Here is an 18027-nt window from a genome sequence, read left to right as displayed (position 1 = left end):
GATGGCAGAATTTGGCTTGATGAGCACATCAAATGCACAACCTTGAGAGTGTTCCCTACATGGACTTGACATACTAAGCCTAGTCTTCATTCAGCTTTGGTTCTTGTTTGGTCAAAAACTATTCTTAGTTTAGAAAAATATTCATCATAATCCCAGAGACAAAATAATTAACTATTCTGCTCTAATTGCACACTTGAAAATAATTTGCAGTAGAATATTACCTATTGATTCTGTCCCCTATACTAGGCTAAAAAGTGCATGCATATGTAGAGAAAACCCTGTATGTGGAAACTGTATAATATAATTAGTTGGTTGTATGATGGTCCCCTCTGGGGCAGCTGTTAGCCCAAATCCAGTATTGAGTAAAGCATTACTCAGCTATTTAAAATGTCAGTGACTTGCACTAGCTAGCATACAAGAACTACTCAGCTTCTAATATAGACAAATATTTAAAATGCGTATGATGAGCATCTGAGCCAATTTAGCTGCTTTAAGAAACCTAGTTGCCAAACCCTGCACCTTGAGTTGGTTCAAACGCTAAGTCCCAAATCAGTGCTGAGAAGTACTGTGCAGAAAATACTGGTTTTGGTAACGTACTATAAAAAACTCAGCTGAGCTAACTTTGTATTTATACCTGGAGTTGCGTACCGGCATTTTACATAACAGTCCAAATTAGCTATTAAAATTACTGGTCAGTACTGCTCAACAATCCAAGAACACATATGTAACGTAATGGAATGCATTCCATGTATGAGGCTCATCACAAGATGAAGGACTTGGGCACTGATGTGATGAGTTTTTTTATTATGAAGACATCGTTTGTCTAATATGAGCTACAGCCATTAAGCCAGCCTGCCCTTGGAATTTTTAGTTCAGCTCCCTTACATTGCTGAGTATTGTAACTTCAGACTGAATTAAAATTTTTCTTTTTAAGATCATCCCTTGACAACATGAGCAGGATTAAGGCATTTATGTCGTGTGACATCATTTTTAGTATTTCAACTGGCTCGTCCTGTCGGCAGTGAAGACCAATCTGAAGAGAGATCACCCCGCTAATGACAAATTTTGTAACAAAACTGGAACATAAATTTGATACATTTTACTTTATGAAATTTAGCAAAACAATTTAATTCGGTTCTGTCATACTGTACTGAATCATGGTAATTACATTTTCCAATCTTTAACACAAGAACCTATTTTACTAATATCCTTCAGGGAAATAAATCTGCTGTTTTTACCTGGTCTAGATTACACATGACTCCAGACCCAGAGCAATGTGGCTGACTTTCAAATGCTCTCTGAAATGACCTAGCAAGCCACTATTGTGTATCAAACTGCTACAGAAAAGTCAAAGAAACATAAAACCAGACAAATCATTTGGCGTCAACTCAGGCACCAGAAAGGACAATGGCAAACCCTGCTCAGTTTTCCTTGCCAACATCTAGGGCCTTGTGCTTAAATTTGGAGAGCTGTTCCACTGACTAGTCGAGCAACAGCCATAGTCATACTCACCAAATCATTAAGGGGTGGTGGTGATGAGGTGGTAATGTCACTGGACTCACAATTCAGAAGCCCAAGCTAATGCTCTGGGCCTATGGCAGCGGGTGGAATTTAAATTCAATTGACAAATCTGGCATTAAAAGTTAATATCAGTAATGGTGATCATGAAACCATTGTTGATTTTTGTAAAAACCCATCTGGTTCACTAATGTCCTTGAGGGAAGGAAATCTAGCATCTTTACCTAGCCTACATGTGACTCCAGACGCACAGCAATATGGTTAATTCTTAAATGCCCTCCAAAACAGCCTAACAAGCTATTCAAGTTGTACAAGCCAGCTACAAAAAAGTCAAAAAAGGAATGAAACTGAATGAACCACTTGGCATTGATCAAAGCACTGGAAATGACAATGCAGAGTAGACAGGGCTGCATGTGCCAAGTCCTCCTTACTACCATCTGGAGGCTTGTACCAGAATTGTGAGGGCTGAACCACAGACCAGCTAAGTAACAGCTTGACATATCCATACCTTACAGGCACTGTTCCAGACACCACCACCCTCTTCTCCAGTATGCCCTCTCCCACTGGTAATAGACAGTAGTATTTTGTTAGGAGGGAGCTGCCCTGGGAGTTCTCAATATTTGACTCGACTCCATGATGCCTCATGGCATCAGGTCAAACAAAAACTTTGAAACAAAACTTCCTGAACAAAGAACAGGAAGGAGTTATTTTTCATCTGACATCTGTAGAATGAACAAAGAACAGTACAGCACAGGAACAGGCCCTTTGGCCCACCAAGCCTTTCTAAACTCGAGACCTTTTGCCTCTGCACAGTGCATTTCCCTCTATTCCCTGCTTATTCATGTATTTGTCAAGATGCCTCTTAAATGTTGCTATTGTATCTACTTCTACCATCTCCCCTGGCAGCGCATTCCAGGCACTTACCACCCTCTGTGTAAAAAAACTTGCCTCTCAAATCTCCTTCAAACTTTTACCTTCTTTACTATTTACCTTAAACCTATGTACCCTGGGAAAAAGACTCCGACCACAATTCTATTAGCTTTAGGATAGTGATGGAAAAGGATGAGTGGTGTCCCAAGGGTAAGGTGCTGGATTGGGGGAAGGTTAACTTTAGTGGGATTAGGCAGAAATTGGCAGCTGTTGATTGGGAGAGGCTGTTTGAGGGTAAATCCACATCTGGCATGTGGGAGTCTTTTAAGGAACAGTTGTTAGGGCTGCAGGATAGGCATGTGCCTGTAAAAAAGGATAGGAAGGGTAGGATTCGAGAACCGTGGATAACCAGGGAAATTGAGGGATTGGTCAAAAAGAAAAGAGAGGCGTACATTAGGTCCAGGCAGCTAAAAACGGAGGGAGCTCTGGAGGAATACAAAGAAAGTAGGAAAGAACTCAAACGAGGAATTAGAAGGGCAAAAAGGGGTCACGAAATGTCCTTGGCAGGCAGGATTAAGGAGAATCCCAAGGCATTTTATTCATACGTTAGGAACAAAAGGGTTGTCAGGGAAAAGAATCGGACCTCTCAGGGACAAAAGTGGGGAATTATGCTTAGAGCCCAAAGAAGTTGGGGAGATCCTAAATGAATACTTTGCGTTGGTATTCACAAAGGAGAGGGATGTGTTGACTGGGAGTGTCTCGGAGGGGAGTGTTGACCCGTTAGAGAAAATCTCCATTACAAGGGAGGAAGTGTTAGGTTTTTTAGGAAATATAAAGACTGACAAATCCCCAGGGCCTGATGGAATCTATCCAAGGCTGCTCAGGGAGACGGGAGATGAAACCGCTGGGCCTCAGACGCAAATCTTTGTCTCGTCACTGGACACAGGTGAGGTCCCAGAGGATTGGAGGATAGCTAATGTGGTCCCGTTATTTAAGAAGGGTAGGAAGGATAACCCGGGTAATTATAGGCCGGTGAGCTTGACGTCCGTGGTGGGGAAGTTGTTGGAGAAGATTCTTAGAGATAGGATGTATGCGCATTTAGAAAGGAATAAACTCATTAACGATAGTCAGCATGGTTTTGTGAGAGGGAGGTCATGCCTCACTAACCTGGTGGAGTTTTTTGAAGAAGTAACCAGAATGGTTGACAAGGGAAGGGCCGTGGATGTCGTCTATATGGACTTTAGTAAAGCGTTTGACAAAGTCCCTCATGGTAGGCTGGTGAAAAAGGTTGGATCTCATGGGATAAAGGGGGAGGTGGCTAGATGGGTGGAGAACTGGCTTGGTCACAGAAGACAGAGGGTGGTAGTGGAAGGGTCTTTTTCCGGCTGGATGCCTGTGACTAATGGTGTCCCGCAGGGCTCTGTATTGGGACCTCTGCTGTTTGTGATTTATATAAACGATCTGGAAGGTGTAACTGGGGTGATCATTAAGTTTGCGGACGACACGAAAATGGCTGAACTTGCAGATAGTGAGGAACATTGTCAGAGGCTACAGAAGGATATAGATAGGCTGGAAATTTGGGCAAAGAAATGGCAGATGGAGTTCAATCCTGATAAATGCGAAGTGATGCATTTTGGTAGAACTAACGTGGGGGGAGCTATACGATAAATGGCAGAACCATAAAGGGTGTAGATACGCAGAGGGACCTGGGTGTGCAAGTCCACAGATCCTTGAAGGTGACGTCACAGGTGGAGAAGGTAGTGAATAAGGCATATGGCATGCTTGCCTTTATAGGACGGGGCATAGAGTATAAAAGTTGGGGTCTGATGTTGCAGTTGTATAGAACGTTGGTTGGTGGGGGCCTGGAATGCGCTGCCGGGCAAGGTGGTGGAGGCGGACACACTGGGAACGTTTAAGACTTATCTAGATAGCCACATGAATGGAGTGGGAATGGAGGGATACAAAAGAATGGTCTAGTTTGGACCAGGGAGCGGCGCAGGCTTGGAGGGCCGAAGGGCCTGTTCCTGTGCTGTATTGTTCTTTGTTCTTTGACTATCCATGCCTCTCATAATTTAGTAAACTTCCATCAGGTTGCCCTTCAGCCCACAACATTCAAGTGAAAATAAACCAAGTTTATTTTCCAATCTCTCCTCAGAACTAATACCCTCCAAACCAGGCAACATCCTGATAAACCTTTTCTGTACCCCCTCCAAAGCCTCCACATCCTTCTGGCAGTGTGGTGACTAGAACTGTACACAATATTCCAAATGTGGCCCAACTAAAGTTCTACACAGCTGCAACATGACTTAGAATATAAAAATTGCCATGCCCTGACTAACGAAGGCAAGCATGCCATATATCTTCTGTACCACCTTATCCACTTGTGTTGCCACTTTCAGGCAACTGTGGACCTGGATGCCTAGATCCCTCTGTATGTTAATGCTTCCAAGGTTTCTGCCATTGACTGTATACATCCCTCCTGCATCCCAAAATGTATCACCTCGCATTTGCCCGCATTAACTTCCAAGTGCCATTTCTCTGCCCAAGTCTCCAGCCTAAGTCCTGCTGAATTCTCTGGCAATCCTTTTTACTATCTGCAGCTCCCCCAATCTGTGTGTTGCCCGCAAACCTACGAATCAAACCACCTACATTATCCTCCAAATCATTTATATTTATACATATATTATAAACGACAAGGGTCCCAGCATTTATCCCTGCGAAACACCACTGGTCACAGATCTCCAGTCAGAAAAACAGACCTTTCCACCACTACTCGGTCTTCCATGACCTAGCCAGCTCTGTATCCATCCTACCAGTTCACCATAGGTTCCATGTATCTTCATCTTCTGTATCAGCATGCCACAAGGGACCTTGTCAAAGGCCTTGCTAAAGTCCATGTAGGCAACACCAACTGCCCTGCCCTCAATCATCTTTGTCACTTCTTCAAAAAAACTCAATCAAGTTTGTGACACATGACCTCCCCCGCACAAAGCCATGCTGCCTATCACTAATAAGTCCATATTTTTCTAAATGTGAATAAATCCTGTCGCTAAGAATTTTCTCCAATAATTTCCCTACCACTGATGTGAGGCTCACCAACCTGTAACTTCCCGGATTATCCTCGGTTGCCCTTCTTAAACAAAGAAACAACACCGGCTATTCGCCAGTTCTCTGGGACCTCCCCTTGTGACTAAAGAGGATACAAAGATTTTGTACAAGGCCCTAGCAATTTTCTCCCTCACCTTCCTCAGCACTCTGGAATAGATCCCATCAGTTCTTGGGGACTGGACTACCTTAATGCTTTACACAACACCCAACGCCACATTTTTTTAAATATCAATATGCCCTGGAATATCAACATACCCCTTTCTAGACTCACCACCCACTATGTCCTTCTCCTTTGTGAATATTGGCGTAAAGTATTCGTTAAGGACCTCATCCACTTTTTCCGGCTCCATGCATAAATTCCCTCCGTTGTCCTTGAGTGGACCTACCCTTTCCCTAGCTACCCTCTTGCTCCTTATATACGTATAAAATGCCTTGGGGTTTTCCTTAATCCTGTTAGCCAAGGTCATTTCATGGCCCCTTTTAGCCCTCCTAACTTCTTAAGTACTAACTTTCCTGTTTTCTTTATATTTTGCGAGGGCTGTCTTCAGTTTCCTTAAGCTTACATATGCCTCCTTTTTCTTTTTGATTAAGCCACTTACTGCATCCCCTCAGCAGATGAATCAGTCCTCTTCCATGTTGAGCACTTAGAAGAAGCACTGAGGATGGCAAGGGTACATAATGTACTTTAGATGAGAGACTTCAATGTCTGTCACCAGGAGTGGCTCGAGCTAGCTGAGTCCTAAAAGAACATAACTGTTAGACAGGGTCTGCGCCAGGTGACAAGGGAACCAACAACAGGGAAAATTTATTTTGACCTCAGCCTCACCAATTATATGTTGCAGATGCATCTGTCCATGAAGGTATAGGGTGGAGTGACCACCTTGTGGAGACAAAGTCCTACCTTCACACTGAGGATAGCCTCCATTGTGCTGGGTGGCACTAACACCGTGCTAAATGGGATAGATTTTGAATAGATCCAGCAACTCAAAACTGGGCAATGAAACACAGACATCAGCAGCATCAGCAGAATTGTATGGCCAGTATATCCTCCATTCTACCAACACCATCAAGCCAACAGCAGATCAACCCTGCTTTAATGAAGAGTACAGGAGGAGCACCAGACATACCTAAAAATGAACGGTCAACCTGGTGAAGCTACAACACAAGACTATTTGCATGTCAAACAGCATATGATAGACAGAGCTACGAAATTGTCCAATCATGAGTGGTGGTAGACAAAGAAACAATGAAAAAGAAGCAAGTTCCACAAATATCCTTGTCCTCAAATCATAGGGGAACCCAGCACATCAGTGCAAACGTTCAGGCTGAAGTTTTGCAACCATTTTCAGCCAGAGGTGTCAAGTGAATATTCCATCTTGACCTCCTTCTGACATCCCCATCACCACAGATTAGACTTCAGCCAATTTGATTCACTCCACATGGTGTCAAGAAACAGCTAAAGACACTGGATACTGCAAAGGTTATGGAACCTGACAACATTCACGTAGTACTACTGAAGACTTGTGCTCTAGAACTAGCTGCACCCTTAACAATGCTGTTCCAGTACAGCTACAACACTGGCAGCTACCTACCAACATGGAAAATTGCCCAGATATGTCCTGAACACATAAAGCAAGACAAATCCAATATGGCCAATTTCTATCGATCAGTCTACTCTTGGTCATGAGCAAAGATGGAAGGTGTCCTCGACAGTGCTATCAACATGGTACTTACTCCATAATAAAGATAAAGTTGCCATTGTCCAAGATGTCCATAGACTGCTCTCCCCTTTGGGGAGAAGCCGAATGGTGGTGATTTAACCTGAGGATCATCACACCTCAGGCGAGGATCATTTGACAGTGTAGCATCAAAAATTCCTAGCAAAACAGAGGGAAAACTCTTCACTGGTTGGAGTCATACCTAGCACAAAGGAAGATTGTTGCGGTTCTTGGAGGTCAATCATCTCTGTCCTGGGACATAAAGCAGGAGTTCCTCAAAGTCCTCCTTCAGCTACCTAATCAATGACCTCCCCCCATCATAAGGTCAGAAGTGGGGATGTTTGCTGGTTGATGTTCAGAAGCATTCTTGACTCCTCCGATACTGAAGCAGACCTTGCCCATAAGCACCAAAATCTGGACAACATTCAGGGTTTGGCTGATAAGTAACATTGGCGCCATGCAAGTTCAAGGCGATGACCATCTCCAAGGAGAGAGAATTTAACCTGTTCTCTTTGATATTCAGTGGCATTATCATCGCCAAATACCCCACTATCAACATCGCGGTTGGCAGCACCTTCCCCCCACCACCGGCACACAGTGGCAGCTGTGCATTCCTTCTACATGATACACAGCAACTCACCAAGGCTCCTTTGAAGCACTTCCAAACCCACAATCCTTACCACCTCCGAGGACAAGGGCAGCAAATGCATGCAAACACCACCACATGTAAGTTTCCCTCCAATTTCCTTCACTGTCACTGGGTCAAAGTCCTGCCTTCAGCAAATTTAATTCACTCCACACAACATTAAGAAATGACTGAAGCTATGAGTATAAACATCGAAAAGACAAATTAATGGGAGTCAGAAGGAATACATTAAAAAGAACTAGAGTGAAGTTTGAAGTGGCTGGTGCCGCACTGGAATAAATAGACAAGTCTGTCTCCTTAGGACAAAATGATAACAGAAGATCGTGGATGTGATGCTGAAGTCAGGGCGAGAATAGAGATAGCCAGAAGTAATTTTGTGAAGGTGTTATCAAGAAAATTCAAACTTGAAACAAGGAAAAAAACTTGAAGATGTCGCACTCTATCCATTTTCCTGTAAGCCACAGCAACCTGGGCAATAAATAAAAATTTGTAGACAAAAAAGAGGCCTTTGAAATGCTGATGTTATAAGGTATGCTTAAAATTCCATCACAGACCAGAAGACAAATAGAGGTGCTCGAAATTAGAAGGGCAAAAAGAACACCAGTGACACCCAGAAAATAAAATGACAGTAGTTTGGCAATCGCATCAGGACTGAAAATCTGGAGATATTTTCTGGAGGTCAAAGTGGAGGATAAAACAAGAGGTCAATGTAGGTGCAGTTAGATGACAGATGTCACTGAGTAGTTGCAGATAAGCCACAGTGGGTGAGTGAGGATGGTGCAAGGCAGACAAGTGTGACATAGCATGGCAGCAGATCACCTGCTGGAGTAGCTGCAAGCAAGGCCAATACAGAAAGGCACTGAATACATTGAAGGATATGGGCACCAACAACTTCCCAGCCATAGTACTCCAGCCTTGTGCTCCAGAACTAGCCATGTTCCATGCTAAACTGCTCCATGATAGCTCCAACACTAACATTTACCCAATAATGGGGCAAATTGCCCATGTCATATGTATAAAGAGAAAAACGTAATTCAGCCAATTATTGCCCCATCAGCCTGCTCTCAATTATCAGCAAGGAGGATAGGTGGTCTTATTGACAGCACTAACAAGCAACACTTGCTCCACAACAACTTGTTCAAAAATGCCCAGTTTAGATTCTGTCAGAGGTACTTGCCTCCAGACTTCATTGTAGTCTTGGTCCAAAAATGGACAGAAGAGCCGAATTCCGGAAGCGAGGCAAGAATGACTGCCCTTGAACTCATGGCAGCATCTGATCGGGTGTAGCATCAAGAAGCTATAGCAAAATCAAAGTGAATGAGAATCCAGGGGAAAACTCTCCACTGGTTGGAGTCATACCTAACACAAAAGGAAGATGTTTGCAGTTGTTGGAGGCCGATTATCACAGTCTCAGGACATCACTGCAAGGGTTCCACAGGGTAATATCCTCAGCCAATCAAACAACCTTCTCTCCATCAGTACATCAGAAATGGGGATGTTCTTTGATGACTGCTCAGTTTTCAGTAACATTTGCAACTCCTCAGATACTGAACCAGTCCCTCTCCAAATGCAGCAAATCCTGGACAATATTCAGGCTTGAGCTGACTAGTGGCAAGTAACAATGGTTAAATGCCAGGCAATGACCATCTCCAGCAAGAGAGAATCTTTAACCATCCCCCCATGATGCCTAATGGCATTATCCCATTACTGAATTCCCCACCATCAATATTCTGGGTGGGGGGAATACCACTGACCAGCCACACAAGTACTGTGGTCACAAGTGCAGGTCAGAAGTTTGGAATTTTGAACTAATGCCTGACTCCCCAAGCATGCCCATCGTCTAGAAAGCATGTCTGAAGTGTGGTGGAATACTCTCCACTTGCCTGGATGAGTGCAGCGCCAACAGTACTCAAGAAACTTGCACTATACAGGACAAAGCAGCTCATTTGAATGGCACCCCATCAACAAACTCCCTTCACCACTATCTACCTTAAACATTTACTCCCTTATCCACCAGTGCACAGTGATGACAACGTATACCATCTACAAAATACACTGCAGCAACAAAGCAAGCCTCCTTTGGCAACACATTACAAATCCAGGACCTCAGCACCCAGAAGGACAAGGGCAGATGCATGATAACACTACCAGCTGCAAGTTCTGCTCAAAATCCCGCACAATCCTGACTTGGAAACAAGTCATTCCTTCACTGTCACGGTCAGGAATTCTGTCCCTAACAGCACTGTGGCTGTACCTACAACATATAGACTGGTTCACTACCAAGGGAAATAGGGATGGGCAAAAAAGTTTATCCTTGCCACATCTATATCTGCTGAATGAATAATTTTTTAAAACCTTCGCATTAGCATGCACCATATTTTGAATCCATGTAGCAAAGTGTCAACAAATTGCAAATTATATACAGAGCTGTGCTGCTCACTATGCTGCTTCAATACAGTTGCTTGTATCATAGGGCGAGTACGACACAGCCTTCCAACACTTGCCACCTGCTCACTCATTCAAAATGATAATTTGATTGAAATGCAAGAAGTCAAATGGCAACTATGGAAGCTTGCTGCACCAGGGATCAATAATGCCTGAAGTGGAAGGAGAAATGAAAAATCTGGAAAGAAAATACTTTCTATATTTAATAAAATTACCTTATGGAATTTACTATTTACTAAAAGTAAAATGATTCAGTACAGCATTGCACCATATGATTCCTCTTACCTTTCAAACCCAGGGTCTGTAATTGAAACAACTTTCCAAGTTCAAATGGTAGAACCCGTAAAAGGTTATTATTCAAAAGCAGTTCCCTGAAAGAAACAATAGGAAATCAAAAAAATGTGTACCCTGTAAACCTCAACGGTTACAACAACATTATTGGGTCTACATATACATAAGAAAGTCTGAATCATGTTAAGAAATCTGCTTCTTCCCTCGCCCTTCGTGATGGAAGTTAAGGAAAAGAACTTGTGATGCTATCAGTGTGGAGATTTGGACAGAACAAAACATTACATATTTGCCTAACACAAAGGGTTAGTGGACATATGCAGTTACAACTGCAGAAATTGGCCAGCAAGCACACAAAATGTAAAAGAATGGCTTCAGAATTGGTCAATTTGCACTGGTCTTTGTGCTTTACAAAAATAACAGCTCATCTTGAGCCTGTTATTTTTAAGAGATTGCTAGATTTGCACTATAATTATCTGTGAAACTCACTGAAGAAAGTTTAAGGCTGGTAATTATTATGCAGCCGAGTACCCGTTAGATTGTGGCAATTGTTAGTGCATTTCCCATCAAACTCATGGTCCAGAAAGGCAACAATTTAAATTGTCTTATCTCATTCCCGCATATACTTAAATTACTTTTTCTTTGTTTCTTCTCTTAATCCAATCAATCATTCATTCCTTGCTTCTGCACCTGATTTGGCTAATTCATTCTCTTTCTCTGATTCTCTCAATCCTTAAGTTTCATTAGTTAAGGAAATAACTGCTGGCTGTTTATCTCTCTACACTGCTTTCAGCTTGTACTATGGGTTGTTACAGCAGAAAAAATTCCAATGGCATATGTGCTTCACACCAGCAAGATTTAGCCTGCTGTCTCAGCATACACAATGGGCTGTCTTCATAGGAAAACATGGCCAGAGACTATCTAACCACACCACCTGTTCACCAAAATTAGTTAACCTATTACTACCTGAAATCAACCCACAGACAAGACAAACAAGCCTGAAAAGCGAAGATGAATAAATGAGAAGTAAATTGTAACAATTTAGAATCCTGCTTTAACAAGTCGGTTTCCTACCCTAAAAATACCTATACACAGAGATGGTAATACTGTGAAATCAAGTTAAAAGCAACTATCAAATGTAAAAAAACACTGACAAATAAAGGTAGATGTCAACTGTATTGTGCACAGATGGTAACTGTCCTCTATTATGCAAAGACTATTAGAAACGTTGCAGATGGCATATTTGTGCTTTCCTATTTTATAATACATTCCCCCCTTTAATATAAACATCATGGCGTCGATTCCCCCATCCCACTGAGCTGATTTTTTAGCACAGCGGGCCAGGAGAATGAAGCGCGGCCAGTTTACCACGATCCACGCTGGGCTTATATATGCAGTGCGTAATTTAAATGCAGTTTGAATACAATTAGTGGGCCCAGGACTGAAATCTCCAGACCCGCATCGACCCACACCACCTTCCCCCCGCGCCCCCCCCCCCCCAACCCACCCACCAGCCAGGAGTATTTTACTCCAGTGGGAATTACTATAACTCCCCACTTACTGGCGGCCCAACCCCGCTGGAGTGAAGGGTGGGCAATCAGGGCCCCCTAGACATTGATACCTTCGCAGTGCCAGCCTGGGCCCCTTGCACTGCCAATGCCCAGGGGGCACCTTGACACTGCCCCACACCTGACGGTAATGGGGGGGGGGGGGGGGGGGGGGGGGGCGCTCCAGCTGCCACACTGTAGTCAGGATCGATGGGGGAAGGAGGAAGCCCAGCGATCAGGGCTGGCCATCAGGGGGGCCAGCGATCGGGCCGGCCAGTAGACAGGAGCCACTGCGCATGCACTGAATTCAGTGTTGACAGATCGGCGCATATGCAGTCGCCTGCTCAGCGCTATACTGCCGGCCTCTCCAGCGGGAATAGGCCCGACCCCCTGCTTTTTAAATGGGATTTACGCTAGTGCACTCTGCAGCGTACAAAGTGTGGGAGATTCTTCTCAACTCCCACTGAAAAAAACCAGCGCAATTTACTCTAGTTTTCACGCAAATTTGACACTTCGGATTCTTTGGGAGAATCGCCACCCCCGCCCCCATGAATTGGAAGACTAATGAAAGTGCAAGGAGTAACCAAGAGCTTGCATCTTGAAAGATGTTTTTGGAAATCCTTTAAAACATAACTCAAATGTGATCAGTGTAAGCTCAGATAAAGCTCAATTCTAAACTACAAACCAGTATAAAAATGACAGGAGTTTATTTGCTCAGTGACATAACAATTAAGTGCCATAACTATGTAGGTGTTATGAAATGCATTGTTTTGTCACTTCCAAAAATACAGAAGTGGTTATGAGTGCTAAAATAGCTAGAAGTTAAACTTTAAATGACAACTGTGTCATAAATTCTTACAGATAGAGATACTACCCAACAGCGAAACAGTAGCATTTGTGATTTGAAATTTAATATAATATTCAACTCAACAAATGGATGCTTCAACCAATCAGTTTCACTTAAAACATCAGTTTTCCCACCAAAGAAACAACAAATGGAAAAATGTTTGAATCTAGTCTAAAATGTACAGTAAGTTGCAGGAAATATACAAGTCTGAACACTGCAGACTGCTATGGGAATATTTGAAGTTATTAAAAGATATTTCAGCTCACATACGACACAAGAACCATACAATTCTAGAACTAAAGTTATCAAAGCCACAGCAGGTAGTTCACTTGACCATTAAACAATTAAAATGCAATTTTAGGCATTTCAATATCTTCATTAGGAGAACTGTGGCCAAATACCACATAAATCCCCTTCGTATTAGGGGCAAAAGGCACTAAACATCCTAAAATTGATATGATAAGTAAGACTTGCATTTATACTGTGTCTTTCACAACCTCTGTACATCCCAAAGTGATTTACAGTTAAGTAGCCATGGTAACATAGGTAATGTGGCAACTAATTTGCACACAAGTTCCTGCAAATACGTAGCAATGTGATGTTGAGCAGATAATCTGTTTTTGTGATGTTGAGGGATAAATATTGACCAGGACGTGGCAATAACTTCCCTGTTCATCTTCAAAATCAAGCCATGCGATCTTTCACATCTTTCCAAGAGATCAGCATTCCTTCAGTACTATAATTGAGTATCAGCCTTGTTTTTTTGTGACTTGAGCTCGCAATCTTGACTCAGTGGTAAGAGTATTCTGTCTCCCATTCCTCAATTTCTTGCAATTCATTCCAGCTTGCCAATTCCATACATCAAACCATAGGTTTTAAAAGTGCAGAGCTTACAGAACAAAACTACGATTTACAGAAACAGTTACCAAAATGCATTAGTTATTCAACTAGAACAAATTTACATATACCTGAGTCTTAACTGAAGTTGCTCAACAGTGCATTTGCACAATTCTTGACATGAATGTCATTAACTTTTCGACTGCCAGCTGCTTCAGGAACCATGAGCTCCGTCTCAGGAGTATCTTTATCAAATCTTGCATTATCTTCCACCCTCTAATTGATGGTCTTATTACACAATCTCAGATTAAACTAAACTAGGGACTTATCAGTTATCTGAACCTGGGAAATCATTTTTAAAAACCAACTGAAATCCTAATAAAAAAAATGCTGCATTATGTAGAAATCATAGAAGCACAATACACAGGAGGCCATTCTGTTTGAAAGACCTGTACAATTAGTCCCACACCCTGCTCTTTCCCTCTTTTTTCCCTTCCAAGTATTCATCCAATTCCCCTCATGAAACTTCCTGTTTGCGTCCATCACCCTTTCAGGCACTGCATTTTAGATCACGCCCATTTGCCGTGTCGCCTCTGGTTGTTTTGCCAATCACCTTAACCCGGTGTCCTTTGGTTACTGACCCTTTTATCACCGTTTCTCTTCATTTACTCTTATCAATATCCCTCATGATTTTGAATACCTCAATAAACATCCCCTTCCCCATCTCTACTCCAAGGAGATGAACCCTAGGTTCTCTGCTCTCTTCTCAAGTTCTTCAACCCTGGTACTATTCACTAATAAACCTTATGTGTCAACTCTTAATGTTTCAACATCTATCCTAAAGCTTGGTGTCCAGAACTAATGATAATATGCCAGCTGGGGCCTGAGTGTTTTAAAGGTTTTGCATAACTTCATTGCATTTGCACTCATCTTTAGTAAGAATCAAGGATACCAGGTGTTTTAAAATAAAAACAATAGTTTTAAACTATCCTGCCATCTCAAAGATTTGTGTGAACACACTTTCAAGTTTATCTAATCCTCCATTCCAAAATAAAATTGCACCAGTTTGCTTATATCATCTCATTTTTCTATCTAAATGTATCACTTCATTCTTATTGATGTTAAATTTCATCTGCCATTTTTCCCATTTCACCAATTTATCTACGACTGACCACAGCAGGACACCACTATTTACTTCCCTCCAATCTAGGGTAAAAAAGATGCATCATCAGCAACATTCCCTCTAATTTTAATTTGTTTTGCACAACCTATTGGTTGCACTTTGCGGTTCCTTTAAGATTGCTGTGCGGTCATGCTTGCGCACTTAAAAGGGAACATGGGTTGCATGCAGCCTGTTTCACTAAACTACAAGGCTTTGAGCAAAGATTGTTCACTCTTTCTGTCCCTTTATTCAAAGTATTTTCATATTTTGTATAAGATTTTCATTCACTTTTATGAATATGGTCAAAACAGAAAATAAAAATGGAACAATAAAAGTTTGGAAAATTTTAACTTTGTCAGAATTCCTGATTTCCTCATTTAAAAAAAAATTCTTACTTTTTAAAATGATAGCACTTATCCATGGGATAAGCCGACTAGGCCAGCAGTTATTGCCCATCCCTAAGTTGCCCTTGAGAAGGTACTGGTAAGCTGGTTTCTTGAACCGCTGCAATCCCCGAGGTGCAGGTACACCCAGAGTAGTGTTAGAAAAGGATTTCCAGGACTTTGACCCAGCGACAGTGAAGCAACGGTGATATATTTCCAAGTCAGAATGACGAGAGACTTGGGAGGGAACCTCCAGGTAGTGTTTCCAGGTATCTGCTGCCCTTGTCCTTCTAGATGTCAGCACATGGATTTGGAAGGTGTTGCCTAAGGAGCTTTGGTGAATTCCTGCAATGCATCTTGTAGATGGTACACACTGCTGCCAATGTTCATCGTTGGTGGAGAGAGTGAATGTTTGTGGAAAGGGTAACAATCAAATGGGTTGCTTTGTCTTGGATGGTGTCATGTTGTTGGCATTGCACTCATCCAGGTAAGTGGAGAGCATTCCATCACACTCCTGACTTGTGCCTTGTACATGCAGACAGGCTTGGGGTGTCAAGAGGCTCCTAGTCTCTGACCTGCCCTTGTAGCCACAGTAATTGTATGGCTTGTCCAGTTCAGTTTCTGGTCAATGGTAACCCCAGAATGTTGAAAGTGGGGGATTCAGTGATAGTAATGCCATTGAATGTCAAGGAGTAATGGTTTGATTCTCTCTTGTTCGAGATGGTAATCATCTTACACATGCATGGCGCAATTGTTACTTACCAACTGTCAGCCCAATCCTGGATAATGTCCAGGTCTTGCTTCATTTGGACAATGACTGCTTCAGTTTGCAAGGAATTCGAATGATGCTGAACACTGTGCAGTCAGCAGTGAACATCCCCACTTCTGAAGGAAAGTCATTGATGAAGCAGCTTAAGGTGGTTGGGCTTAGGACACTACCCTGAGGAATTCCAGCAATGATGTCCTGCATCCGAGATGATTTACCTCCAACCATTACAACCATCTTCCTTTGTGTCAGGTATCACACCAACTAGCAGAGAGTTTCCCTCCCAAATTCCCACTGATTCAACTTTTGCGAGGGCTCTTGATGCCACACTCTGTCAAATCTCACCCCGTCTCTGGAATGTTTGAATGTCCATGTTTGAACCAAGGTTGTCATGAGGTCAGCTCCGAGTGACCCTGATGGAACCCAAACTGAGCTTCAGTGAGCAGGTTATTGCTGAGCAAGTGCACTTGATAGCACTGTTGATGACCCCTTCCATCACTTGACTGATGATCGAGAGTAGATTCATGGGACGGTAGTTGGCCAGGTTGGATTTGTCCTGTTTTTCCTGTACCTGAGCAATCTTCCACATCGCTGGGTAGATGCCATTATTGTAGCTTTTTTGGAACAGCTTGGCTAGGGGCATGGTAAGTTCTGTAACACAAGGTTCTGGAACACAATTCTTCAGTACTGTTGTCAGAACATTGTCAGGGCCTATAGTCTATGCAGGACCCAGTGCCTTCAGCATTTCTTGATATCACGTGGAGTAAATCAACTTGACTGAAAATTGACAGCTTTAATCCTGGGGACCTTGGAGGAGGGAGAGATTAATCATCCACTTGGCACTTCTGCCTGAAGATGGTTGCGAATACTTCAGCCTTCTCTTTTGCGCTGATGTGCTCGGCTCTCTGACTGAAGATGGGGGTGTGTGTGGAACCTCCAATTCCAATGAGTTGTTGAATTGTCCCACCATTCATGACTGGCTGTGGCAGGACTACAGAGCTGAGATCTGATCTATCGGTTGCTGAATTGCTTCGCTGTGTCTACGAATTGCTGCTTATGCTGTTTGGCACACACGTTGTCCTGTGTTGTAGCTTCACCAGGTTGGCAACTCGATTTTAGGGTTCATAGTTTATCCCATATAGCACGGTGGTAGTGTCACACACCCCAATGGAGGATATCCTCAACGTGAAGACAGGACTTGTGTCTCCATGAGGTCTGCGTGGTGGTCACTCCTAGTGATACTGTCATCTGTGGCAGGTAGGTTAGGGCGGATGAGGTCAAGTATGTTCTTTCCTCTTGTTGGTTCCCTCACCACCTGCTGCAGTCACAGTCTCAGTCCTTTCAGATCCGGTCCGCTCGCACCGTGGTGGTACTTCCAAGCCACTTAGTGATGGACATTGAAGCCTCCCACCCAAAGTACATTCTGTACTTTTGCCACGTTTGGTGCTTCCTCCAAGTGGTGTTCAACATGGGGTACTGATTCATTAGCTGAAGTGGAACAATACGTGGTAATCAGCTCGAGTTTTCCTTGCCCGGGTTTGAACTGGTGCCATAAGCCTTCATGGGGACCAGAGCTTATGTTGAAGACTCCCAGGGAAACCAGCTCTTGACTGCATACCACTGTGACGCCACACTGTTGGGTCTGTTCCGCTAGTGATACAAGACATATCCTGGAATGGTGATGGTGGTGCCTGGGACATTATCTGCAAGGTATGATTCCGTGAGCATGTCAGGCTGTTGCTTGGCTAGTCCATGAGACAGTTCTCTCAACTTTCGCACAAACCCCCATTCTTAAAAGGAGGACTTTAAAGGGTCAGCAAGGTTCTGTTTGCCGTTAACGTTTCCAGTACATAGGTCGATGCTGGATGGTCCATCCAGTTTCATTACTTTTT

At 43.0% G+C, this 18027-nt stretch overlaps 1 protein-coding gene across 2 annotated transcripts in view; it reads right to left on the bottom strand.

The window, feature by feature from the left end:
- LOC144505114 (CCR4-NOT transcription complex subunit 6) overlaps positions 1 to 18027 on the bottom strand; it is a 75210-nt gene that overhangs the window by 36174 nt on the left and 21009 nt on the right. For both annotated transcript variants that reach the window (XM_078230975.1, XM_078230976.1), the window contains one exon: positions 10591 to 10676. In XM_078230975.1, the coding sequence (XP_078087101.1) occupies positions 10591 to 10676 (86 nt within the window). The remainder of the gene's footprint in view (positions 1 to 10590; positions 10677 to 18027) is intronic.

This window comes from Mustelus asterias, chromosome 16 (genome assembly GCF_964213995.1).
Source record: "Mustelus asterias chromosome 16, sMusAst1.hap1.1, whole genome shotgun sequence".
Classification (NCBI taxonomy): domain Eukaryota; kingdom Metazoa; phylum Chordata; class Chondrichthyes; order Carcharhiniformes; family Triakidae; genus Mustelus; species Mustelus asterias.
The sequence above is the reverse complement of the archived record's forward strand: the minus strand, read 5'-3'. Positions and strand labels throughout refer to the sequence as shown.